General features: G+C 39.7%; 2 protein-coding genes across 2 annotated transcripts in view; one reads left to right on the forward strand and one right to left on the reverse strand.

The window, feature by feature from the left end:
- Window positions 1-5,907: 5,907 nt before the first annotated feature.
- Window positions 5,908-17,342, forward strand: lpin2 (lipin 2). Its single transcript, XM_083890157.1, has 19 exons — window positions 5,908-6,108; window positions 8,452-8,547; window positions 9,232-9,593; window positions 9,686-9,793; window positions 9,899-10,025; window positions 10,134-10,500; window positions 10,567-10,666; window positions 10,822-11,009; window positions 11,378-11,471; window positions 11,560-11,629; window positions 11,720-11,812; window positions 11,942-12,024; window positions 12,290-12,437; window positions 12,865-13,013; window positions 14,187-14,273; window positions 14,726-14,878; window positions 15,490-15,604; window positions 16,436-16,539; window positions 17,188-17,342. Exons 1-19 carry the CDS (start codon window positions 5,917-5,919, stop codon window positions 17,330-17,332), a joined length of 2,781 nt encoding a protein of 926 aa, XP_083746283.1. The 5' UTR covers window positions 5,908-5,916; the 3' UTR covers window positions 17,333-17,342.
- Window positions 17,343-20,966: 3,624 nt separating this feature from the next.
- The window catches only part of emilin2a (elastin microfibril interfacer 2a), a gene marked incomplete at its 5' end in the record, with an annotated part of 30,589 nt that continues 24,654 nt past the window's right edge, over window positions 20,967-26,901 (reverse strand). Inside the window, 4 exons of the mRNA XM_083890156.1 lie at window positions 20,967-21,520; window positions 22,630-22,770; window positions 22,913-22,972; window positions 23,372-23,425. Of these exons, the coding sequence (XP_083746282.1) occupies window positions 21,186-21,520; window positions 22,630-22,770; window positions 22,913-22,972; window positions 23,372-23,425 (590 nt within the window). The 3' untranslated portion in view covers window positions 20,967-21,185. The remainder of the gene's footprint in view (window positions 21,521-22,629; window positions 22,771-22,912; window positions 22,973-23,371; window positions 23,426-26,901) is intronic.

Here is a 26,901-nt window from a genome sequence, read left to right on the forward strand (position 1 = left end):
CCACTACTTTAAGTTGTCACTTCAAAATGGGGGGTCTCTTTTGCATTTGGCAGCAAAGTGAAACGCCTCTACGTTTAGTTCATCCTCTTAGCCACTTTTGTTAAATGCAGTCATCACCAGTGTAGTTTAGTGAATGTTGAATAAGTGACTTTACAAAACGTAAGAATCAGGGATAATTAATTGTATCCCTTTCTTAACCCTGTCACAACACTGTGCTGCTCTTTAAGCCCGCAGCTCGCAGCCTCTCACCATTCACAACGCCGGGGTTCATACATTGACACGTCAGGAGGAGGAGGGGGGAGACTTCAGGGCAATTTCCCAGGCATAGTCATGGGCACCGACTGAGGACAACAGCGCGTCCTTCACCGGCAGCACCCCGCGGAAGTCCTCCAAAGGTAAGTGTTTACTTCACAGACTGATTTCTGTTTGTTTTTGACAGCAGCTGCTTACGAAAGCGTGCCCCCCTTCTCGATTCCACCCTCTGCTAACGTTAGCTATAGCCTATAAGATGGCTAACATCTTTGAACTGCGATGGAATAATTTGAAATGAAGCGGCATATATTGACGGGATTTCAAATCAATTCACCACAAAATAAAAACACACGAGTGTGTCCTCATTTAATTGAAACCGGCGACGTAGCGCCAGCGGTGGCTGTGGCTCTCGCTGTTTACGGTTTGCTGCTAACGGTAACGTAAACTCAACGCTGATGCTAGCTGAGGGTGAAGTGACGGCTAACTGCTGTCAGTCCATTCAAATATCGATGTCCTAAGAAGGTATGCTTCACTGTTTTTTTATGGCTTTTATCTTTCAGAAATGCCATTTGTTGCTTCAACGACACACGCTTAATGTCGTTTTCGTAACAAAAGTTATCTGTGCTGGCGACTTCAGTCAAGTGATGTGTTTGCTCTTAGTTAGTGAATATATATATAGATATATATATATATTAAGCCAGAATAGCTGAATCGAATGTTACATTTGTCTTATATAGTTTAAACTTGATAGCTCGTATACGTTTGATATGTGTTTCCTTGGCTCGTAAACAGTGCTGCTACCTCACCAAACAAGCCACCTTCCTTGGACGAAAGGACGAACACATTTTAGGCTTTTTATGTAAATTTGTAATGTGACAGGATCACAGTGATCACTTTATCCCTGACACTCCAGTGCAGACTCTCGGCGCCTTGTTATTGTTGTAGCTAACCTTACAAAACATGGACTTCGAATGAGCTGTGTTACGAAACCCCGTTCTACAGTTGAATGTAAACATTAGTTTTCTAGGAAGCACCACGCTCGCATCACAGTGAAGCTGGTCATGTATGTCACGTTCTTGTTGGAAGTGTTTTACAGAGGTTTAAAGTAAAATCAATGACTATTTCAGACCATTTCACAACACCCCAGTGTACATTCAAAAACCCAGAGAAGTGTTGAGTACCAGAGTCAGCATTTTGAATGACTAAAATGATTAGTTAAACAATTAAATAATAATCAATGTCCTAAAACAGAATGTCAAAAATGTCAGTAGCAGTATCACATCTACAGGTTTATTAATCTGACATAAAGTTCAATCATATTTCTAAGTTAGTTTAAAGAATGACTGGCCATTGTTTCATAGAAGAAGGATTTATTTCAGCATTCTTGTCATATATCCATTACCTAGTAGCCTGTGGTTGTGTTTGTGTGTGTTCGTGTTGTGTAAGCTATCTGCCTCTTGGGTTTGACTTTCTGTGAATTGCGTCCAAATGAAAACGAAAGCAGCATTTTTATTGACTTGTGTCAAAACTGAAAGTCAGACTTGGACTGTTTGTCTGTGGTTATGATTGTCATGATTTTTCTTGCACAGATAAGAAGTATGCTCATTGCTGTTCCACTGGGTAGAACTTCATAAGAGTGGGCATTGTGTAACATGAGGCCTGTGTGTTCTGTTTTGCCAGATCAGTCACATGACTTAATTATTTGCCACTCGGTTAAAGCAAATGTTCATTTTGTAATTTCCAAAAGCAGGCAGTGATTATGTAGTTTGAGTAAGTGGGTCCAGAACACCCGCATGTATAATCCTGTATGTTGTTAGTAAAAGCATGGTTTTATGTTGATTCTAGCTTGGTGGACAAGTCTTTTGTTTGGTTTTTGACTGGTTTTTGAATTTTTTTTATGTCTAAAAGAAAAGTATTGGCTGAAGAATTTGACAATAGCCATGAATTGAGAAAAAACCCATCCTATTGGAGGGGATGAACCAGCGGTTGTTATCTCAGTGGGCCTCTGTTTTCTTTGGTATGTTTACAAAAGGCTTAGCAGGTGGGAGAGTTGGACTGAGGCTCTTTTGGACAAGTTTCATGCATTACATTATTCTAAGGAATTCATTTAGGAGCTAAATCTGGCAGGAAGATGCTTTAATTTAGACCTCAAAGAGACAAAAACCTTAGGGAATTCATTATTGCTTGGACAAAGAGTCATGAGTGCACTTGCTGAGATTCTATTGCGTATAGATATTAATTAATTAGCATTTAGGCTAATTTTAGCTATCAGCTGTAATTATATGTTGTCAGGTATGATCCCTAAAGTGATAATCTGATCTTTTACAGCACTTTCTATAGGACTTTTACCTGGTTATCTGTGTGGTCACATGGCAGGAATGTCAAGAGGTCAAGGGTATAAAGTGCAACAAATGACCAACATGTCGCATTTAGCACCAGTTGTCATGTGCCTCTCCCTTAAATAGTCATGCACAATAACAAGCACATGTAGCAACAATTGCACTACACGTGACAGAGTGTTGTAGAACGTCATGTTGTACGGCGCATGTACTCCTATCAGGGAAAAACACTTCTTAGCTCGGTGGAATTAGCTGTGCCTTATCAGCTGTACACTGCCACCTTAAAGACTCCATCCCATTGGCTAAAACCTGTGGGTTCCGTCATCTGACTGGATGAGCGCAGACACTGTAAAGAGTAGCCAAGAGAGAGGATGACGTTTATGACCGTGTTGCCACTGTCAAGAGATGGAGTATCAGTATTTACCCATGAAAAGGTTCATTTCAAGGCGATAAGGTGGACTGTTTTTGAGATTGGATCAGGATGGCGGAGAGTCACTATTATCATAATCTGAGGGAAGACACTGGTCTCAGTGGAGTCTCCTGATGTCAGAAAAGTCAGAGCTGTTGCCCCACAAATGGTGATGAAGCGACATAGATCCTGGGGTGACTGGGAGTTTCTGGGAAGCAACGCAGACAACAGTGAGCAGGATGAGTCCTCAACTCTGAGGTTGTCCTGGTCCCTGGTGAGTCTAAACAACAGGTCTCTTATTCAGTCACAGCCCACTACTAGGTTTGCTTGGTTAACTGAGTCAGTATTGTTGCCTTAATATCTACAACAGTATAGCACAAGGACAGTGTCAGTTTATGGCTATTCTCAAGACTAGGTTTTCATCTTTAACTATGAAAGAAGATGAAAGGACGATAAACACTAGCCGTTAGGTTTAAGATGCATCAAATTACCCTGTGTCTCCCATCTAATCTGCAAATATACAAACTGATTTAATAGTAGTTTTGTCTGTGGATTACAGATGCTTGATTCCTTCAACTTCTGAGCTGACACTGAATCTAGTAGTATTCTTAGAAGCAGGTCAAGCATGTTTACCTTGTGTGACCACTTTTCAGAAAGAGTGACAACGTTCCATGCACCTCTCTGTATACTTTTCTATTTAAATGTGTAATATGCTGACCAATAACAATTTATAGCCTGAAGACTCCAAACATGACCAGAAGTTAGCAATGTACTGTTGTACTTAATTGCACCTCCACTTCATGAATCTAAAGTAAAAGTGAAACTTGCTTACATAACTTGCTTTCATAATCAACCTCTCTATGCAGTGTGTTATTTATTTGAAAACAGTATGATACTTTTACTTTTCTGACATACAGAAAATAATCAGTTAAGAACTGACTTGCATTTTTCCCAGATTGTGGGACAGTGAAATGGTTTTGTATCTGTGGCATGCTGCTTTTTTATTCACTTATCTATTTATGCTTTGTTTTGTTGTTGTTGTTGTTGTTGTTGTTGTTGTTGTTACCAGTTGAGTCAACCATGTGTGCAATCATTAAACAGCATAACCCACAATCTCTTATTGAACCAAATCTGTGACCGATTATTTAAGATGAATCTATTATATATTGTGCGTGCGTGCATGTGTGTCACATTTTTATAAATGCTTTCAACCAAACATAACAATGCTAAGTAAACTAAAATATTCTTTATTCAGGTCTTAGTACATTAATGTTGGAGTTGCTGTCCTGTCTGACATTACACAATAGTCTATGAAGATTTCACCTTCACTGCAAACTCATTTTTTTTTGTTTTCAGATATTTCAAGTGTTTATTGATTAGACTGTTAATCTTTAATTTTGAGTTTTCAGTTCCACATTTTCTTTGCAGCTTAATAATTTTATCATGTCAGAGGTTGTTCAGCTGCTACCAAAGATACCAGTGTAGCAAGTTCCTTTGTTTGCTTTTCATGTTCTGAAATGTCTAATTAAATTGAGGATTTAAATGCATTAGCAGGCCTCGGTTCTCTGTAGAAAAATGCACAGGTTACACAGGGTTTGCAAAGTATTAAATGTAAACCCATTTGAGTATTTAAACTTAAATAATGTTCGATTCTACTTTTAATTATCTACAAGTCTGTAAGGGTATCTCAAGGTACGTTTGGAGCTGATTTGTCAAATATGTTGTTGGTCAAGGTCAATGAAAATGTGTTACAAAAACAAATCGATCTTTGCAAACTTTTTTGATTGATCTATAGGATGTCACAAAGTCCACAGGTTGGTTCAAAAAAAGGACATTTTATGTCTCATTAGTTACAGTACGTCTGTGGGGTTAAATGTGTTGGAATTATTCCAAGGTTCCCACATCTGAATATTTTACTTCCTTTTTTTTTTACTTTCCATTTTACTTCCAACTGATGTTAAGGGGAGAATATCTTGATAGTGTTCCCTGTATCTCCTGATGCCAGCCTTGCAGAAATGTTTTCAACTCCCTACACCCACCTCATTGCTATCATCATGGCCAGACTGTGACCTAATGGTCAGTGTGAGAGTGCATTTCAGGTTATATAACCCAGGAGAATATGTTTACACACATTATTAAATGAAACCCTGAACCAAGCAAACCAGAAACATGTTTGCCAAGTTAATGGTTAAACACAACACACTCTGTCCCAGTTCACAGATTGACTGTCAATGATCTAGTTCAGGAGATTCAGCAAACAGGCCACAGGAGGCCTGGGTGGTTCAGATGATTACTTAAAGCCTGTGTATTATTTATTTAACTAATGTTAAATGGGATTGAACAGATATTTCAACCATATTATTTATACTGGTAATCTCATTGAGACTCTCAAACTACTTGACGGGAAAACTTTTTTTTGTGAATGCAAAGTTAAATCAGGTCTATTTAAATATAGCCACATACACTCTGGCTTGCATTTGTGTACACAGTAGAGGGTTGTGAATGTAAACAGGAAGTCAGCTGCTTTTGGCGCAGCAGAGCAGTGGGAACAATGTGTAATGTTGTCTCTTCACATTGTTTCAGGCCAGCCATCGGGCTTCAGCTCTTGATTTTTGCCCTACAGGACTGTGACCAGTGTCATCGTGACAGTGGCACTCTGGCAGTCTGTTTATGCAGGTCAGGAGATGACAAACACCAGAGAACAGGCAAATGGGCACAGAGAGCGCTTAGAGACGAAAGCAAAACACAAATGATACTGTCCAACTGTCAAGAAAAAGACACTTAAAATAATAGATGACAGTGCTGAGGAATACACCCTTATCAGCTGTTCATATTCAGTTCAGTTGTTCCTCAAACTCTGCTTTATTTATTTGATTTATTTAATTAATTTGCCCTTTCTCCCTCCAGGTGGACACCATGAACTACGTGGGCCAGCTGGCAGGTCAGGTGCTTGTGACCGTCAAAGAACTGTACAAGGGCATAAATCAAGCCACTTTATCGGGTTGCATCGACGTTGTAGTTGTCCGTCAGAGAGATGGAACGTACCAGTGCTCACCATTTCATGTGCGCTTCGGCAAGCTGGGCGTGCTGCGCTCCAAAGAGAAAGTAGTAAGTTGACATTTTTAATTTCTTTAATTTACCTCTGTCCTGTTTCCTTCTCGAGAGCTCAGTTTGAGTAAACATGTCCCAGTTGTTCAGTTAAATCATAATCACTGCGTCATCCTATATCCGTGAAGCATGCTGTATTCATCCAAATTATCTTTGCAACTTTGCAATGTTCAGCTGATCAGAATGTGCTTTCTGTCCTGAGGTGCCTGGGCAAAGTCCACAAACGAATTACAATGCCATGGATATTACGTAAACGCACGCAGATCTCCCAGTGTCTAAAATCCAAAGCAAAGTATAACTGAATTAAACTGAACACCTGCAGCAAGTTTGCTTCCAGTCAAGCTTTAAAGTAAAAAAAATGCAGATGCAGATATGCTTCTACTTTACTGAAACTTAAACATGCCAGACATGAGCTCATGATTTCAGATGATGAGCTCCATAACCTGAAACAAATTCTGTTTTAATTCAAATATTGTTTTGGCCTGGCAATCACCGTTTCTCACTTGAGATGAACTTTACCACTTATCAGTCAGAATATCCGTTTGATATACATATGTGGGGTTTTAGCCATAATAAATTTCATCACTGGAGCATCTCTGAATCATTTAGTGTCTTTGGCTCTGTTTGTAGAACACAGATGGGATGTTCTCAGGCTTTCTAGCTGTTAACTCTACATTCTTGCCTGGAGATAAGATCCATTTCCTCATGGTTGAGGCACGATGATGGTGCTATTTTCAGCCTCCACATCTCACTTGAGAAAATAGTATTCTAATTGCACTTTTGCTTCGACCTACTTGATGGGTAAAGAGGGGAAGTTAAGCCTTCTTAGTATTGACGCAGTAGAAAATGTAAAGTAAAATGTTATTGGTTTTAAAAATAAGATGTACTTGTGGGTAAAAAAGTGGAATCAGATAACCGTTGAACTAAAATTGAGGTTATTTAAATATATTCAGACTCGCATCATCACTTGATATTTGGTTGGCATAAGTGGCTAATTACAGTGAGTGTTGAACTTGATCCAAAAACAGTGCACACTGACAAAAAACGAATTTTCTTGTTTGTGGAGCAAGTGGATGATGATTTGCAGGGGATCGCCACAGTCTCAACACCTACCCAGAATGCTGATAGGTTTAGAGGGGAGGAATGAATGAGAGGTTTCTATGGCAACAGCTCTACAACTTGAATGCGTGGGAGGGGGAGGAAACATGAAGACATAGGCTTCAACAAGGGCTGTTTTGTAACAAACAGTTATGTGTCTCTGTAATCAGTTATTATATTCTCGAGGGCTGTTGCTAAATTTGTGCTGGACCAAACACAAGCTGTGATATTTCTTTCTATCATGCAGATCATTTTCAAAAATTCCATATTGGAACTGGACTGTACTCACCCAAAAACTAATTACTTTTTGGCTGTGAGTGATGTTTCTCTTTGGTTGGCAACCAGAAATATTGCTGTTTCATTATAAAAACCCTCACCACGGATTGTCTCACTTCTCCTCTGTGGTTTGTTTTGGAAATAAATGCGTCATATAGTTGTCAGAGCAAAAAGTACTCTAATTTTGCACAATCAGCTGGTTTTAATTGCCTTCAGTCGATCTGCATGGCTTTGGAAAATTCACTGGTCAGACACTTCAGTATTATGTAACATGTTACTGACAAAAGTTGATGGGGGACATTTATTCTGCCTGATTAATAACTGGGTATTGAAATTCTCAACCATCATTCACCACGTACTCCCCTTAGCAAACTCGAAGGGGTGAAATAAAATCTGTGGAGAAGCCACAACACAGGTTTGTAATCATTAGCAATGGGAAAAGATAAAATGCATCCTATTACATTGGTAGGCATTGGTTTGGAATGAATATTAATGATCTGGTTTCAGGTTGTCGGACTAGGCAGAGCACTTGAGTCCATGTCTGCCTGCTTTTGTAGTCTCTGTCAGACGTGACCTGGTTCTTTTGCTTTTGTGGTGTCAAATTTCTCAATGGCCTCAGGTCCACTGGGGTTTTGCCTGGCAGACATGAATAGCCCTGTTCTATTGGCAGCCTCCTTAAAATGCAACCCCAGAGGACCCATACACTTATTAGGTTTTCCAGAAGAAACATACAGTACCCACAGTTAAAAAAAGAATAGCGAGCTTAATTGTCATTGTCATTGTATAAAATGCAAGGAGATAATGGAGTGCTATATTGGTTTGTGTATTTTTATAACCTTGCTATAAAAACATTCTGTAAAACAAAGAAATAGAGACAGCTCCAGGGACCAGTGGACACTTATTTTCCAAATGAACATTACTTCACAATTGTCACAGAGCTGTCAGTCAAGCTGTAATTTATTCTTTCAGATTGACATTGAAGTGAATGGGGAGCCTGCAGACCTGCAGATGAAGCTCGGGGACAATGGAGAGGCCTTCTTTGTCCAAGAGTCTGAGCAGCAGAATGTAAGCATCTCTTTTACCACACAGTTTAATTAAATAAATATAAATAATCCAGTTTTTTGGCTAATTGTACAAATTTTGTAGTTTGGTTGTTTTGTACTTTAAACAGCTAACATTAAGTTAGTTGATTTTTTTATTATTTTTATTATTATTATTATTATTATTATATAATGAACAAAAACATTTGCTTACTGCTTTGTTGTATTTATTTTATTTGTAGAAGAAGTTTGTTTTGAATGTCTATTCATCTGATCTATTAGAAGTGAAATATAAAGGCAGGGTAACAAAGACAATGCAATATATTGCATTTTATACACACTTGAGCAGGTTTCGCCATGTCTTCAGACATCTGTGAGGAAACTGTTACTACAAAGCAGTTTCTACTTGTGACAGTTGACCTGTTGCTCAAGCCTTCTTAGTTCCCATTGTGTCGGCTCAAAACTGACGGCCACCCTGCTCCACAGGATACAGAAGTCACAGGCTTCATGTTTCTTATTCATGTTTATGGGTGGGATAGGAAGTGTCATTGGGTTTATCAGCATACTTTATTAAAAAATGATTATTTGTGTTTAAAGTGATCCACCCTGAAGATCAAAATATTTGACTGCCAAGGCAGCATCATGTTACTGAGGTTGCAACGCTAAGCCTCACATTCACACATTGTCACTTTTTTTTCCCTTACTCTAGCAAATTGTCCCTGCACACCTGGCCACCTCCCCGATCCCCACTGAGAGTCACCTGTTCTGGATCTCAGAGGTGGAGCACAGGACACCAAAAGATCTGGATGACCCTGCTGATCGAGAGGACCCTCCTGAGCCTCCTGCTCCCAGCACCATGTCCACCAAAAAGAAGAAGAAACGCAGGAAGAAGCACAAGGGAGACCCCCGAAGAGAGGAGCTGACCCCACCCATGTCAGTCACTACTGGTAATGCTATTGCTGCTAATGCAAATGCTGCTACATCTGCTGCCCTGTCTAATACTGGGCAGAATGAAGAGATCTTTGAGATGGAACTGAGCTCTGATGAGGAGGCTGCAGCACATGTCTCTCGGTAAGTTCAGTTAGGAGTCAGTGCTTGTTACTTCAGAAAAGAGATGTGAACATAAATGGGTTGATTATAATCTTTTGTAACCTTTCATTTAGATCCCCTTCAGTGAGCACAATGCGTGACATTGACCCAAAATTACCTGCAGCTAGACACAGTCTTGAAGGGTATCCCATGTCTGATGGTGACTGGCATGCAAATGACAGGTACATTTCATACAAGAACTTCAAGCAGCTTTCAACAAGGGTTTGGCAAAAACACATTAATATAGACTGTTTTATTGATTGTTGGCATCTGTTTTTCCCCATCAGTCATGGCTTTTCACAGGCCTTCTCCCCAAAGAGTGACTCTGAGCTGCTCATCAGGCCTTCAGAGAGTATGCTCAGAGCAGAGTCTCACATGCAGTGGACCTGGGGAGAATTCCCAGAAACAACTAGGGTATGCACCTCTCTTCACTTTTAAACATCAACAAAATATAGTTGCAAGTGTGCTTATCTTATTTCCTATAAGATAAGAACATATTTCTTTCTTTTATCCAACATCCAGGTCACCAAGAAAGATAAACCAGAACCACTAAGAAGGGTGACCATCACCCCGTCAGAGAGCACTCACTTCCGAGTCATTCTGAGTTCCGAGGCCATGGAGAATGAAACGGAGAATGAAACGGAGAATGAGACGGAGATCGAAAAGAAACATGGCGCCTCCCCAGTGTGCACTATTGTCAAGCCTGAGCCACACACTCCTGTCACCACTGTAACACCAACAAATCCTCTCACCTCTGTCAGTACAATGAAGTCCATTAGTCCTATAACCCCCACAGAGCCCCTGGATGTCCTGCTTTCCAGTGTGGCAACCTCCACCCCATCCAACAGCCAACTGAGCGATTCACCCTCTAAGAAGAAAGGCAAGTTTTGTACCAAAAAAGAAAATACAGATTATAAGTCCATTACATGATACATATTTTGGTTTTTGGGTGCAGGTGTCCCAAAGAGGAGTCAGCATCAGGGTCCTGAGGATATCTACCTAGATGATTTGAATGTTCTTGAACCTGATGTTGCTGCACGATATTTTCCTAAGAGGTTAGCCTATGAGAAATGATGTTACGGTCTGCCCCGTTTTAATTAAATGGTTTATTTTAAAACTGAACATGCATAAGACAACACATTACTGCTCTAAAAGTATACTGATGACCTTATTGACAGGTGTCACGAGTCATTATATTCTATTGTTTCAGTGAGTCAGATGCAGCTTCTAAGCACTGGATGGACTCCGACATGCGCTCTGGATCACAGTCCCCTCAGTCAGTGGGTAGTGCTGCAGCAGATAGTGGGACAGAGTGTCTATCTGACTTGGCCAGTGACCTCCCTGATGTTACCCTATCTCTGTGTGGAGGACTCACAGAAAATGCAGAAATATCCAAAGGTAGACCACAATGACCCCAATTAAAATGCAACCTAAAGTACACTTATTACTTTCATGCATGGGAGAAAGTCTTCTGTGTGTAAAGATATACTGTTACGTATTTGTCCCCACATTTCCCTAAAAGAGCACTTGTCTCTATTTTCTAAGGACTGAATCACAACTTCTCATTCTCTCAGATCTTTTTTTCTTTGAGTTCCTTGTCCGTTCAAAAATATGCATATAATCGTAAGGTTTTCTGCTATTCTGCCTTATGGAAGTACACGTTTTCTGACCTTTCTGTGAGGCTTTACGTAAGATCTTAAACCTCATCACCACTGACCTTTTCATCTGCTATCTAATTAATTTCCCTCTCACCTCTGTGTTTGCAGAAAGATTCATGGAGCATATCATCACCTATCTCGAATTTGCTGAAAATCCAGCAATTATAGATAACCCCAACTTAGTAGTTAAGATCGGAAATAGGTAAGTAAGCATTTCAATTTAGATTTAAAAAAATATACAGGCTACATCTACTTTAATTATACTTAGTCAATAATTCTTCTGTCACCAGGTACTATAACTGGACATTAGCTGCACCCTTGATTTTAAGTCTACAAGCATTTCAGAAGAATTTACCAAAGGTATTTGAGTCTTTCCTCGATGTACAGTTCCTACCTGTTGATCATTGTAAAATGGCAACTAGCTCACAATTACATGTCTTGTTATTCAAGGCTACAGAGGAGGCCTGGGTGAAGGAGAAAATGCCAAAGAAGTCAGGCCGCTGGTGGTTCTGGCGAAAGAGATCAGACAGTACAATAAAGCAGGTGGGCACATGTAATCCGCTGTCCTGATAAATAAACTTGCAAGAACATACATACTGTATGGATAGTGTTGTGTTTTCAGATCTGTTTTATTCACATTGTTGCCGCGTTATTGTTTGATAATTGTTACAGTCTGAAAACAAGCTTGAAACCAAGGATGAGTCTCTTTTGGAGGAAGAAGGGCCCTCTGTATCTCAAGAGACGCTGTCCTTATCGTAAGTCACATAAAAGTTTATTTGTATGTGTTTGAGTCACCAGGGGTCAGTAATTGAAACAACACTTGGCACGAGATTGTATCGTAACACTGTGTTATCACTACTGCATGAGACATGAGTCCGTAGTTCAAGTATCAATACGTGTTCAACATTATACTTACACAGTAGTTGTTTAGACCAGTGTTAGAAATATTGAGTAGATTTTTTTTGTAGTAATTTGTCAAAATAAAGACATAACTAAAAACATACATAACTTTGTGTGTAGGCCTAAAGCAGGAGATTCATCCAGCGATGAGGAGGCCAAGGAGGTGAGCGCTGCATCCTGTCAAGAGAGACTGCAGCCAGTCGAAGGCCACCACCACCCCAGCCCCCACACTTACAGGAAGTCACTACGCCTCTCTTCTGATCAGATAGTAAGTACATTCTTCAACAATGCGTTTCCCATCCTCGCACTCATCGTTCTGTCAAACTATAGAATGTTACTTGTCAAATACTATTTATATTCTTTTTAAGTTTTATGCTCATTTTGTGGATTCTTTTGAAGGGATAATTAGGCTGCTTATCAGTACACTTTAATTGAACAGTGCATTGCACTTAAAGAGATTGGTACATCAAAGGGTTTATTTTGTAGTTTAGGCCTCCCTCTGCTGGCCAGCTATGAATTGTTGTTGTGTCTGCTCCACGTTGACCCTGTAGGGGGCTCTAAAGACCTTTTTATGTTCGTTATACTGTGGCTTACAGTAGAGAGACACTGGGGCATAGTGCGCTGTAGAAATGCATGTTACTAATTAAAATGGACTTTGATTCCTGATGCCTTGACTGTTTTTCTTGTATTACCAGGCCAGTCTGAAATTGAAGGAGGGACCTAATGATGTGACGTTCAGCATCACCACTCAGTACCAGGGCACATGCCGCTGCGAGGGCACCATCTACCTGTGGAACTGGGATGACAAAGTCATTATCTCTGACATTGATGGTACCATCACCAAGTATGTTTCCCCAACTCATTCAGTGGTTGTATGCCTCTGAGGCATTTGTTTAATAGCATGCATACACGGAAACGCAACACATTGAAACACATAAGCTTTTTGTAAAATGTGATATTTACAGCTCCTGCATTTCACTCGGTTGTGTATAATATCAGCTGTTTGTGCATGTTCATAATATATAAAATAACATGGCATGCGTCTGTGTGAGGAGTAGTCAGTGAATCCATCATTCATGCCTATTTTCTGTTTAAGGATGTAACGCATATTGTAATTTAGTGAATGACATTTTCACGTGGAGATACCTGTGCACCATATGACACATATTATGTGGTTTTTTTTTGTGAAAGTAATTAGAGCATATGTCACAGTGTGTACATAATTGCCCACACAAGTGTTAGCATTGGGTTAAGGTGAAATAAGGTTTATTTTATTTTCCTGTTACTGAACAATGAAAACATTGGATCATTACTGTTGAACAATAATACATTTAGCATAAATCAGTTGTGTAGGTAATTTTTTTTTTTTTCATGTATTAAAGTTCTTCACTGTTCTCTGCAACTTCACACCTCAAATAACACATCTAAACTTAGTACATGCTGCAAATCTGTTCATTAAAACTCTTTAATTGGCATTAAGACACATCTGTCTCATTTGACATACAATTAATGTATATGCTGCGATTTCAATGCCAACAATGAGGTTCATAGATGGTCAACATCAAACAGGTCTACACTGACGGCAGCTTATTATCGATGTGACCCTTCGGGCCAACCTGTGACATCTGGCTTTCTCTCAGTAATACAGTGAAGAGCACAGGGACTATAATGAGCCCATTTACATTTCAGGCTTTAAGCACCCACTGTCATAAGCTGAGGTTGAGACGATATATTTCCTATGAGCCTGTGTAATCCTCATTAGTAGAGAACAGTTCATTATGTTCTCTATTTATGATGGAAATGGTAAAGTAGTTACAGTGCTTTATGTGACATCTTTTTGGCAGATCGTGCCACCAATATTACTGAATTTTCTTTTACAGACGTGCTTCTTCTGCCTGTTCATCTGAAGTATTTTTTTGTTTGTTTTGTGTGTGTGTTTTTGGCAGAGGTTTGGTAGGTTGTGATGCCACTGTGTTGTCATTAATATTTGTGTGTGTGTGGTTGTTTGATATTTTAGGTCAGATGTGTTTGGACAGATCCTGCCACAGCTGGGGAAGGACTGGACCCACCAAGGCATTGCCAAGCTTTACCACTCAGTCGCTGAGTAAGTACACAACAGCACTGATTAATCACAGAGGAAAAGATGGATGGTTGGTCAAGGATTACACTGTCTGGAATTGATTCCTGGTCATCTCTCTGGAGTTCATTTTGTGTGGGTTGATTTGAGGTGAATGACTCGGGAAGTTAAACAATTATCAAGACAAAAAACCTGTTTAACCACTTGTCTCAAATTGTTAAATGTTGACCTGCCTTTGCAGCTTTATTCATGCGGGGAATACAATGTATAATACATTTGGAGGAAATGGCCTACTGTTAACTGTGGGCAGTCATGATGAATAGAATCTTTCCTCAGTGAAATTACTGAGTTGGTATGACTTCTCCTCCACCATTATTACAGTTCTAATTAAAGTGCTATTCTTAGTCATTGTTAACAATGGTCATGATATTGAAGTTAATTTGAAAAGCTTTTAATGAGCACCACTTTCCCACTGGCAGAAATGGCTACAAGTTCCTTTACTGCTCAGCCCGAGCTATTGGCATGGCAGACATGACAAGAGGTTACCTGCAATGGGTCAATGATGGAGGCACAATCCTGCCGCGTGGACCTCTCATGTTGTCTCCCAGCAGCCTTTTCTCTGCCTTTCACAGGTGTGTACATTTTCATACTGCTTGACTTCCTGGGGCCACATGGTTAAACAAGGAATGGTGAAAGCCTCCAAGGTGTCGCCTTGAAACGTGTGATTGACATATTCATGCATTCTCAGACTGAAGCTAATGGCAACCTTTGGATATGTGTGTGGATGCAAAATATGAGGTGAAGGTCATTTGTTTGCCTTTTCTTTCTGTCAAAAATCCCAAGGCTTACTTCAAGTGACATTGAAAAGTGTTTTTTTGCATTCATTGCTCAATTCTGCTTGGAATCAGTTTAAAAAATGTTTGTCCTTGGTAAACCAGATTTATGGCAGTGACTGTATTATTTACATCTTAAATTACATCTGCTAAATGCTTAAACGTGGAAGTACATCATTTGGAGCTTTGCTGTAATTTTGATTTCCATCAGGAAATGTCCATTTTGTAATGTTTTGCACCCTAATTCAAAACTATAATTACTAAATGTAATAGTGAAAAGAGAATTGTAACATAAAGAGACTCCAATAAAGTGGTCTGAGAGAAATTAGACATTTGGCCAAGTTAACTTTTGACCCTTAATAAGGACATACAATATTTGTGTCACTAATTGAATTGTCTGATTACTTTAGGGAGGTTATCGAGAAGAAGCCAGAGATCTTCAAGATTGAATGCCTTACAGACATCAAGAACCTGTTCCAGCATAACAAGCAGCCATTCTACGCCGCCTTTGGGAATAGAGCTAATGTGAGTTAATGGATGTTTGAAGATGTCAGACTTCAGGACATTAAAACACTCTCTTCTGCATGACGGTGAGCTGTGTTTTCCAGAAGCCTGTGTAGTCACGATGTACTGTAAGATCATCACAACATGTTGGCTATCAATTAGTATTTCACAAATGTATGAAATCAGCATTGGGCTGAACCGGAGCTGAGGTCACTGGTGGATTATGGTCCCATGTGACTGTCTGTGGAAGGGACCTCAAGCCAGGCCCAGCGTCTCATCTTCAGCTGCATAAACACAAACACCCAGAAGAAGCAGTGGGCCAACCATCAACTCACTGTCTGTCTCTATTATGTGCCAAAACACATAAAACAAACGCACACACACACACATACACATACACACCATTGTGTGTGTTTGTTATAAATATTGCCGTTAGGTGGAGCATCAACAGGAAATTTGTGGCTAATGTTACAAACTTGTCAAACTGATGTCCGTTTGTACCAGCGTGTCCTCCACATCTGCATTATTCCATTTTTGTTTGAAAACACACACATTCTGCTCTGGATAAGACCTGAAATGGAGACGAAACTCAGTTGGCTCCATTTGTAGTCTGGAAGGACCTAAAATGAGACCTTTGGAAATGATGATGAAGCATTAACTGCCTGATTAGTTCTTACTGGCCACAGCGAGACTATTATTTGTAAAGGAAAGGCTTTGTTACACTATGTTGTCTATCTCATGACAGACGTCTTTGCTCCTACATCCCATCATTCTTTGTTGTTGGTCATTATAACTTTTTTTTGTATGATTTGTATGTGAGATTGACCCTTTAAACATCATGTGTCCATACAGGATGCATTTGCCTATAAGGAGGTGGGAGTTCCTGTGTGTAGGATTTTTACAGTTAATCCCAAGGGAGAGCTGATCCAGGAACAGACCAAAGGCAACAAGTCTTCGTAAGAACATAAACTTCCCTTTTCCTGTCTTTATTTCTGTTGGGATTCACTTCAGTAAGACACAAGACACTGATACAGTCACACGGGTTCTTTTTTTGCTCGGCAGCCATATTTACATAGTGTTGCAGGGAAACCACAGGTGTTACTGATCACATTAACAATGGCTTTGTTCAGTTCATGCAAGTCAGGACAGCGTGACCGTGAACGAGCACGCAGTCTGAAACTGAGGGAGCCAACTGACTATTGACCAGGGACCTGTCAAAATGGCTGCTGTGCTGGAAGTTTTAAGAAAGGAGAAACATTTGCTTAAACCTGCACTAATCCATATTTTTAAGTTGACAATTGATACATTTGATTTATAATGAGGAACCTCCTGAGATTAATCCATAACTCTGCAGTTCTACTTTCAGCCTTTTATTGTGGTTTGAAAAACACAGCATTGATGATTTGCTTCATTCCCTCTGCTCTTAACATAGTCATATTTGGTCTTAAATGAATGCTAATTTTGTTTCCAGTCTTCTAGATGTGTAAATAAACATTTGATCTTTACATTTCCAAATGATTACAAATTCTAGCAGCCTGCTTTCTGCTACGTCTCACTCTAACCACACTTTTTCTGTGCGTCATTATGTCTCTGTGATCTCACAGTTACGGCAGACTCAGTGAGCTGGTGGAGCACGTGTTCCCTCTGTTGAACAAGGAGCAGAACCAGGCCTTTGTCCTGCCCGAGTACAGCTCTTTCTGTTACTGGAGACAGCCCATACTAAACATCAACCCAGATGAACTGCTCTGATCCAGCACATACGGATACCCAGGTATACGTCAACACATTCAAGACTGTGCACTTAAATGCATCTCCGGGGGAAACGTGGACTGGGAAAACCCGTCTTTGCTCCAGAAAACTTGGACACACAAAATTCAGTTTTGCTTTACTTTAATTACCAATTACAGATGAAGTGGAAGTGGTTTCCAGAACAGCAAATCCTGATTGATAGTCTCTTAAAGGTCTCATGCCAAGCAGACAGGAGTCACCAAGTAAAATCATTATTCTTATTTCCTTATGCCTGAACTCTCTATAGTCCCCAGCACTGCAGGGATGGAGATCTGAAGTATTTTGTTTAAAACCTTTAGCAGAGAGGATGATCTTCTTTTCAGGGGAGCAACAGAGAACCATTAGCCCACAGCACTCACGGAAGAATGTTTTTATTTTATTTATGAAACTCTTCACATCTTCGGAAATCTCTAAGGAAGTGAAATCCAACATTCAAAGTGTTAAGAGACGCACTGTTAATTAAAACAGGAAATGCAGTTGACATGTAAGAGCAGCCGTGTGCTGGAAGTATTTGCTGAGGCTGCTGTGTTTGCCGAGACAGGTACGCAATCGTTCTTTGTAGTTTTCTATTGTAAAAACTAAGTGAAGTAGTGATACTGGCTGGCAAGAAACAGACTACACCAACTATGAGCACTTCAGAAAAGTGACAGACTGTGGTGATGAGCCCAGTGCTGGTGAAGTCCAACACATTTCAGATTGGTTTCGCTCGAAATCTAAACCACCTCTGGAGTCATATTTGGTCTTGGTTGTTAATATTCAAGGTTGTACCTGGGATTTATTTTTGTCAACAAGTATGTGAAAAAAAAAATAACAACATGAAGCAGCTTCATATAATATTGTCTTGCTGTTATTTTAATGTTTATTCTGTTAAAACCAGCTCTGGCGGCTTAAGTATGTTTGTGTCAATGGTGCAGTCATTATTTATGATCATTGAAATGTCTAAGTTATTGATTTCTATGGTGATGCCTTTTGCTTGTTTAAAAATAGGAATCACAAATGCAAATGTGGAAATACTTAAAATTGTATTTTGTACGTTTGGTCACAGGTTACCATGCACTTAACAGTAACAGCTAGGCCTTTTATGTACTCTCTATTTTGATTTTTTTTTTTTTGTCTTTGTCTGTATCCCATTTTCATGGTGACCTCTATTCCTTGTTTAACAATGAAGCTCTCAGTATGTGATTGACACATTCTCAAGTAAACCTCAGAACCTGCAGCTTTAGTATTAAAATAGGAATCAAATGTAAAGGGAATATGTTGGAAGAGTGGAAATAAGAAGATTGAAAAAGAGCCTAAAATGAAGGATATGTGTTGTATGACGTGATGTAAGCGTGTGCAGACCTAGTCGCTGAGTGCTGCTGCTGTTGTAAGCAAAGGTTTGACGATATCGTGCACTCTCTGCTTATGTTCCCTCGGTGAGTCCCGAGATCGTTCCCTCAGACAAAGGTGCGGCACTTTGTCTAAGCCGCACCTTGAGACGCGCACCTCTCACCCACGTCGGCTTCTCCGAAGGGTCTATATTGACCAGAGTATGCAATTAACGCAGGAGGGAGAGTTCTCGTTTTACCTCTTTGTTGTGTGAGTGATCTCTTGACACGACAGACAAATCAGCTATTAAAAAAAAAAAAAAAATGTCTCTAAGTTTGTGAGTAGCTCTTGAAGGGTGGATAGTATTTGTTGTTTTGCAGGGCAAAATGAAGGAAATGAAAGGAAATAAAAGTTTATTTATGGAGCCGAATAGACATGAAAGTAGACTCACAGCCACCCTGTCTGTCTGTCTGTCTGTGTGTGTTTGTGTGTGTTAGAGAGAGAGACAGAAAAGACTGATACTGTGCCTCTGGTGACCAGAGTAGGAGCCATTGAGTTATGTTTGGACATAAACAGGAAATACTTGACTGTGTAACAGGAAGCCTTTGGCTTCTCTGTCATTATGTATGCATGTATAATTTAGGAAAACAGTTGTGGACAGACTGACGTGGATCATACCTCCAGCACAGGTGTGATATGAACTTGATAGGCTTGAGAAGATTTAAAAATCGTAAAGGAGACGGGACTGACAAAACCGTCCAACGGAAAGAAAAAGCACAACTGATGAGCTCTTGATCCACATCCTCTAGATAATTAGTAATAATAATAATAATAATTATAATAATTATAAATAATTATCTAATTTGGCTGAAGTGTTTTCTGCGTTCATTCCATCGCCCCCTTTTTGTTTTGTGATAATTGAGATGCTAGTTTTGCTTTTGACGCGTTTTGCTTGTTCTCTATGAAGTTTAGTGACGTCCGATTAAATGTGTCTTCTAATTCACAAAATGAATTCCATTCTTTCTATGAAAGTAAAACATCTTGTGTGGAAGAGTCACACTTCATCACCCTCCATGATCCTCCTGAGACGTGTGGTAAACAATGATTGCTCTCACTGCTCAATATTTGCAGAAAATGATCCGGTGTGTGTGTATATACTGATTTATCACCTTCCTTGGTCTTTCGATGCCTTTTTTTGTTTGTTTTTGTTTTATTATTTCTTTTTAACGTGTATGATATTTTGTGGGACCGTTTGCTTCGTTCCGTTTGAGAGGGGACGTCTGTTATTTTAACGTGTCTGAGCAACAAAGATACCTTAAGTGTATGCTGTGTTTGATTTGTATAGAAATGTGATTCGAAAATGTTTGGGAAAAAAAAAGAAAAATCCATTGTAAGAAGAAAAAGAAATACAGGCCTGCTAAAGCTAACAAAGTGTGGCTTGTGGTGGTATTTGTATTAAATAAAGTTTCTAACTGAAGGCACTTGTGTGCTGCACTTATTGTGTGTATCTAGTCTGGGTAAAAAACTTAACCATCACCACAGGCTGATGATGTAACTTACTTACACTTCGAGATCCCTCAGGTTGTTCCAGATTTTGAGTAGTATTATTGAATAACACAAAAATTAAATTGTTTATTTATTTCCACTTCTTTAAAAAAAAAGAGACATAAATCTCAGCATCAAATTCTGAGAATTAGATTTTTTTTTTTTTTTTTAAATAACAGGAGTGAGAGGCAAAGTCATTTTCATCCACTCCCACATTATGTAATAACCTGACTGTTTTTTTTTATTTTAGTGTAGTAAGGGCTGCAACTAACCATTCTTTTCATAATTGAGTAATCTATCAGATTATTTTCTCAATTAATCGAGCACTAGTTTGCTCAGTAAAATGTAAAAAAATGTTAATTGTGTTTCCCAAACCTGGAAATAATAATGTTCTCAAATGTCCAAACTATTCAGTTTGAATTCCATCTTTTTTTCTATGGACCAAAGAAACCAGAAAATATTCATATTTAACAAGTTATCATTATTAAAATAGTAATTGATTGATTACTTTTTATTATTGATTAGCCCCCAAAGGTTACTGCCCACTGTACTCCACTAATGTTGTGACCATACTGTAAATACAGATAATCTGCAAGTTTTTTTTTTTTTATATATAATAAAAAATTTCATTTTATGAATTTTAATGTTAATTTATAAGCACTTTTACACAAGACATTCACAATAGATTTAAAAACAAACAAACTTGATATTCAAATATATTAGGAACAAATCCTACCTCTTATATTCAGGTATCTTTAGAAAAGTGGTTTACAAAAGACAATGTAATGACTTTTTAACTGAATTCATAACTTGAGGAATCTTCACACCGTGGCACTGCGTTTTGTAAAATAACTGCTTCACAGCAAGTCAGTGAAAACTAGGGCTTTTCTTCAGCCTCTCGTCCAGTCCAAATGTCTGGGAACAAACCAGTCCTTGCTCTCAGAGTCAACATGAGCTCCAGCTATCTTTTGGCCTTCTGTGAATACAGGTAGAGGACGCTGTAGGTGGATAGGATCTCCCTGGCCTCAGTGGTGGCCAGCTGGCCTCCGGTCCTGACCAGACCCACACGGTCACCTTTCCTCAGGGGCAGGACCAGACTGAAGGACACTGAGCCACCGCAGCTGCAGGTACGTCTCGCTGAGCCCCGGTGTTCACCGGCAACAGTCCCCGACGAGCTCTGCAGCTTCTGAACGCTGCGGTTAGACACCGACAGGACGGCTTCTATGTGGTCACCCTGCTTTGCTGTGAGGAGACCTGAAACCAGGTACCGGCCGTCGAGGGGTACGGTAAAGATCCCTGTGAAAGGAAGGAAGGAAGAGACCATTTGACAGGGCACTGAATAGAGCTTGAGAATGTGTTTCTTCTGCACTCTATCCGTCAAAACTGTGAGAGTCACATCTTCGTCACAGAATGTTGAGGCTGAATCATGAAATGCTGAGAAATGTAGGCTCAGCCACAGTTGTACTGTAGAGGTTGCCTGAATCATAAGCTGCTGTGATGTCATTACCAGATGTGTGACACATTTTTGATTGATTGATCAAAAGTTTCCAGCAGCTCACCACCCTAGTCGTATAGACATGGGAGTATCGATTTTATATATCTATAAAATAGGTATAACAACACCAAACGGTAGTGATTCTAAAGTGAAGGATAAAAGCAATATGCAGTGTTTACGTATTAAAGCTCCAATGTGTAACATTTCGGAGAGGGCTGATTGATAGCCCTGATCTACCCATGAACATGTTTGTGTAAGTGTGTCATCACTGTAGAGCTGCAACTAACGATGTTTTTCATAATCATCATTAATTGGCGAATCATTTGGTTCAGAAAAATGTTGATCAGTGTTCTTTAAACCTGGAAATGATGATGTTCAAATGTTTTCGTTTTGTCCACAAACCAAAAGTATTGTGTTTTGCTTGTTTTACCTATTTCAAATAAACACACAAATCCGATGTCGAGTAATTGTTTCAGCCCTAAATAGCTGTAAAATGAAAACTAGGATATTTTTGTAGCCTTTGTGTACTTAAGTCAAGGGCCTTGCTTTAGGGAGGCTGCCATCTTGACCACTTGATACTTTAAATGACAGGATGACAATAATAATCTGCGTCTATAAACTACATTTATTGGCATCAAAATTCTTGGATTCTTGGATTTGACGTGTTTTGAAGCTGCAAATGAAAGCCCAGGCCAATGCATGCATGCATTGCAAATGCAATAATGTGGTCTCACCATTAGATGTCACTCATTTTGACGTCTTTTTCTACATAAAATAACAGGCTCCTGGTGTCTCATGTTGCCCCTGCAGTCTCGTGGTTGTAATTTAAATGGCACATCATACTGGGTAAGTCTATATACTGTACAGCATCACTGTGACTTTTAAACGTATATATTAAATGTTGTGTAACCTGTGTGGGGATTGTAGTGGCTCCCATCGTTGACGAGAACCCTGTTGAAGCGAATGACTCCAAAATCTCCAGAGAAGGGCTGGAGTGTGAGGCCAGCGGAGAAGGAGAACGGATCTGCGAAGGCACTGCTGTCGACTGACACTGGAGCCAGAGAAAAATGTCAGTGTCTCACTTTACAGAAATACAGAGCACAATTCTTCATATTCTTTGTATTGATACTGCTTCTATTGTTTTTTCCATGCAGTTCCAGGTGTACGAGACACACAGAGAGATGAGTTGTTACCTGGTGATTCAACTGGAACTTGATGCCAAGGATTCCATGGCACCTTTGCTGCTATAGGAACTACAAGGTACAAATAAGGAAATAGTTAATTCCCCACTGTCAAGGCTGTGAGCTGAAGAGATGACACCTCTGTATTTATAGCTGCTTCATTCATGAGCCTCGTTATGTGTAAATTTAACCGCAGATGCTATCCATTTTAAAAAGTGCAATGTCTTTCATGGCTAAATGAGATGTTTTCTTTGCTGTCCGGGGAAAAAAAACTCTCTGCTTTGTGCCCACACTTCCACTGTCCGCCCACATCTCCTCTCACTAAACAAATCCAGTTGTCCCTCGCTCAAACTCTAAAGCTGCAAATTATTCACAGCTTTTTCATTTTTTTTTGTGTTTTACATTGTTGTGGTGGAATGCCTAAACCTTCAGATGTATGCAATGTGAGTCAGTAATGAACTGCTACAATACCTCTGTGGCTGCTTGGTTGGGGCTTGAAAGACACCGGCTGCAGAGGAGGGTAGCCTGCCAAAGAGACAGATGAGAAACACATCAGGTCGTAATTGTGTGAAGAGACAGGTTTGCCAGAGGCAGTTGTTTGGTTTTCCATCTGAACATAATGGTACAATACACTGAGGGTATTTCCCCAAAGACAGATTATATTCTAGATGGCATCATTTCAGTTTTATCTAAGTGGAACTAAAACCCCTAAACCACTTTATCAGGTGTAAACCAGTGGATATATGATTATCTCGTAATGTTGTTTACCGATCCAGGGGAAAATCTTCACAGTTTACTATTGAAATCGTACATGGTTCTGATAAATATCGATGAATCTACTGCCTCTCTGGTCAAACTTCAGCTATTTCACTGAACTTTGTTTTACGGCGAGTTTACATACAAGACAATCCACAGATGTGAGTAGACATGAATTTCCCATTAGCCAGGCCACGCGGTGCAAAATGTACTAACGGCGTGAAATGTGCTACTTCAACTTCGGTGCAGAATTCGTGTGTTGATGCGATAACCAATCAGTGGTGAGATTCTCTGTATTTCTGTGTGGACACCTGGAGTTGCTTATATGTATGAGGACAAAAACTAAAAGGAGAGAGCGTGGAAAATCAGTCAGCAAAGAATGGATGATGCTGTTGTGGTTGTAGATAAATGCAGTGATTCTGCGCCTTTTTTGTGGGAACACAGCATTACTCTGCTCTCTCAACACTTGTACACCCTTTTATCACCTTCTCTAATCAGCACAATACTTGTTGTCCCAGGTTCCTCCTCTTTTATAAACTTGATGTCAGGTTTTCACTATCAGACCACACCCCCACACTACTCCACACGCTCCCTCACCCAGCTCTCAGCCCACTTCTTGGCCTTTTTTTCTTGATCAGTTATTAGGTGCAGTTAGCTTCAGAAGAGTGGGTTTAGTTATGCTCTAAGTACCTTCTTCTTTTTGCAGTTTCTTAAACCTGTGAGCACATTCAGAGATTTACAGTTCAGTTCAAGTCAACCAGGTTCCACAAAAAAGCCACAAACTCAAGAAACAAAGATGATGCAGACAAACATAATCGTTAACGTTTTAAAGGATTAATGGAAATACATGTATTACAGTTTTTCTCCATTGGTTTGGCTCATTTCTTGAAACAGAAATGACATTCTCAAAAACAACATGGACAAATCTCAAAACCACTTCGCAATTGTCCACAACAGAATTGCATTTCTCATTCGTTTCATCAAATTGCAATTGTCTTAGTACAGATTAGGTACAGTTAGCACACAGTTGGCACAGTTAGCCTACACATTTAGCACAGTTTCCAAGTGAATAGATCTTGTTGATCTGAACTGATTGTCGATTCTCAGTCTAATGGTTGTTCTCTGCATCATTTCATTGTGTAAGTCATCACTTGCACAATAGTCTGTTCAATTGTCATAATTAGTCAATACCATGAATACTTTATATGAATCTCTTGGAACAAATTTTGATACATTATTCATAATTGACACACAATATCTGATCTGTCATCTAAGATGTGTGAAACTCCTCCTTTGTTAGCCAAGTTCTATTTTCACCGGACCTTGACCTCAATTACACAGAAGCTCCTCATTTTCTTGGACCACCTTCATTCTGATTTGATCCCTGAAAATGAGAGGTGTCTGCTAGGGCCTCACCTACCAAAGTATGCACTTGTGTGGGACAATGTAAATTTCCTCCATGGTCCCCGCTCATCAGGGCCTGGTTCACTACTCATCCAAGGATGGTCATGGTGTTCCTACCACCTTACTCTCCTTTCCTCAATCCTATCGAGGAGTTTTTTTTCTGCTTGGCGGTAGAAAGTGTATGAGCATCATGCTCAAAATCAGAGGTCCCTGCTCCATGCAATGGACGCTGCATGTGATGATATTACAGGAGATCAGTGTGTAGGGGATCGTTGCGACATGCACGCTGTTTCTTCCCTCATTGTATCACAAGGGAGAATATACGCTGTGATATGGACGAGAATCTGTGGCCAGACAGACAGCAGAGTGTGGATGGCCAGGAGGGTGAGGGGGAGGACAGATTTCCTCAAGAAATGTTTTGTTTTGAATCTCAGCTTTATTTACAGCACTGTAGGCATCATTGTCCTTGTTTTATGTTTATGTGTTTATATTACAGTATATTGTGCTGTATACATTTTCTTTGACTTTTTTTTAACTCTGATGTATGGAAGTTAGATTATATCTGTGAATATAAATGGTTACAATTTCCTTGGCAGTATGAGTGCAATGTGTGATGTCAAACCTTGGAGGGTACTCTTACCATAGAATCCTAAAAAAAAAAAAAAATCAGTATTCTACACAATTGTATTCTGTTAGCTAGACAAAAAAAACTAGTACAGTAACCATTGTCAATGAAGGACTGGGCTAAGACTGAGAGGTGGACATGAGGGATATTTCAATGGTCCTCTGCCATAGTGACAAAACATTTAAACATTTTGACTTGCAGACACAATGCCAAAGGGACAATGGGTTTTGTGGGGACTGACTATTTATATGAGAAAGAAATTTGGTTTTGACACCTGAGTGAACTGTTTTGGGAGAGATATGAGCTTCTGCAGGTGAACCATGGTGTTGAGCTGAACCATCAAGGCTATTTTGTCAAAAGCAGTGACGTGCAGTCAGGGTAGGCAGTGCCTACCCTAGGCTGTCAGGGAAAATTTGAGGTTGAGTTCATGCAAGGTTTGATTTTTTTTTTTTTTAATTTCAGTAATTTTACTCCTGGTTTGAATGTGTCCGCATTTGGTGATTTTCATAGTCTAATAAAAGTGACTCAACAGCACTGTTTTCTGGTCAGGCAGCGGCTGCACAAGCCATTCACCATAGCATTCTATTACAGAGCAAAGGCACAGACCTCCTCTGCCTTTCTGTCTCATCGGCGCGAATGGGACTGTTTGCGCAGTCAGTTTCCCGTATAGTTAAAATGTGTTTGTGCTGCATTTACGTTCACATTGCTTTTCGTGAATTGTCAACACACCGTCACGCCCTCTCGCCTGAGCTACCGGAGCTTCTCCAAAGGAAGGGACAGAAAATGATACGTACTTTTCAAAAGGAGTGGTATAAGAAAAAGGACAGAGCAACTGTAAACTCTGTAGACTCTGTAAACTGAAGGCCAAGTCAGGAGACTTTTATAACTCTGTCATCAACAACTTTGTGAAGAAGGAACAGCGCATGGACTTCATCTTCAAATGAAATAAGCAAGATTTAACGCACTCTTTCTACCTCCCTCCCTCTCTTTAACACACACACACACATTCTTGTACTTGCTGCATACTGAGGACCAGCATTTCCACTTTATAAATCAACACAATTACAAATCTACTTCATGAATGACATCTACAAAGAACTACTGGTTGCAGTACCATAAAATGTCTGCAGGTGGAGCCCCAGAGCAAAAAGGGCTGGAAAACTTTTTCGATTTTATTTTATTTTTTAAATTTTTGGTCCAACATTTTACAAAAACG

This window comes from Microchirus variegatus (genome assembly GCF_963457635.1).
Source record: "Microchirus variegatus genome assembly, chromosome: 5".
NCBI classification, from domain to species: domain Eukaryota; kingdom Metazoa; phylum Chordata; class Actinopteri; order Pleuronectiformes; family Soleidae; genus Microchirus; species Microchirus variegatus.

Bases quoted from the DNA above. Each gene is read 5' to 3' on its own strand.
- lpin2 (XM_083890157.1), top strand. From the start codon at position 5,917: ATGAACTACGTGGGCCAGCTGGCAGGTCAGGTGCTTGTGACCGTCAAA. The intron at 9,594-9,685 runs GTAAGTTCAGTT...CCTTTCATTTAG, and splicing joins GCTGCAGCACATGTCTCTCG to ATCCCCTTCAGTGAGCACAA. The intron at 9,794-9,898 runs GTACATTTCATA...TTTCCCCATCAG, and splicing joins GACTGGCATGCAAATGACAG to TCATGGCTTTTCACAGGCCT.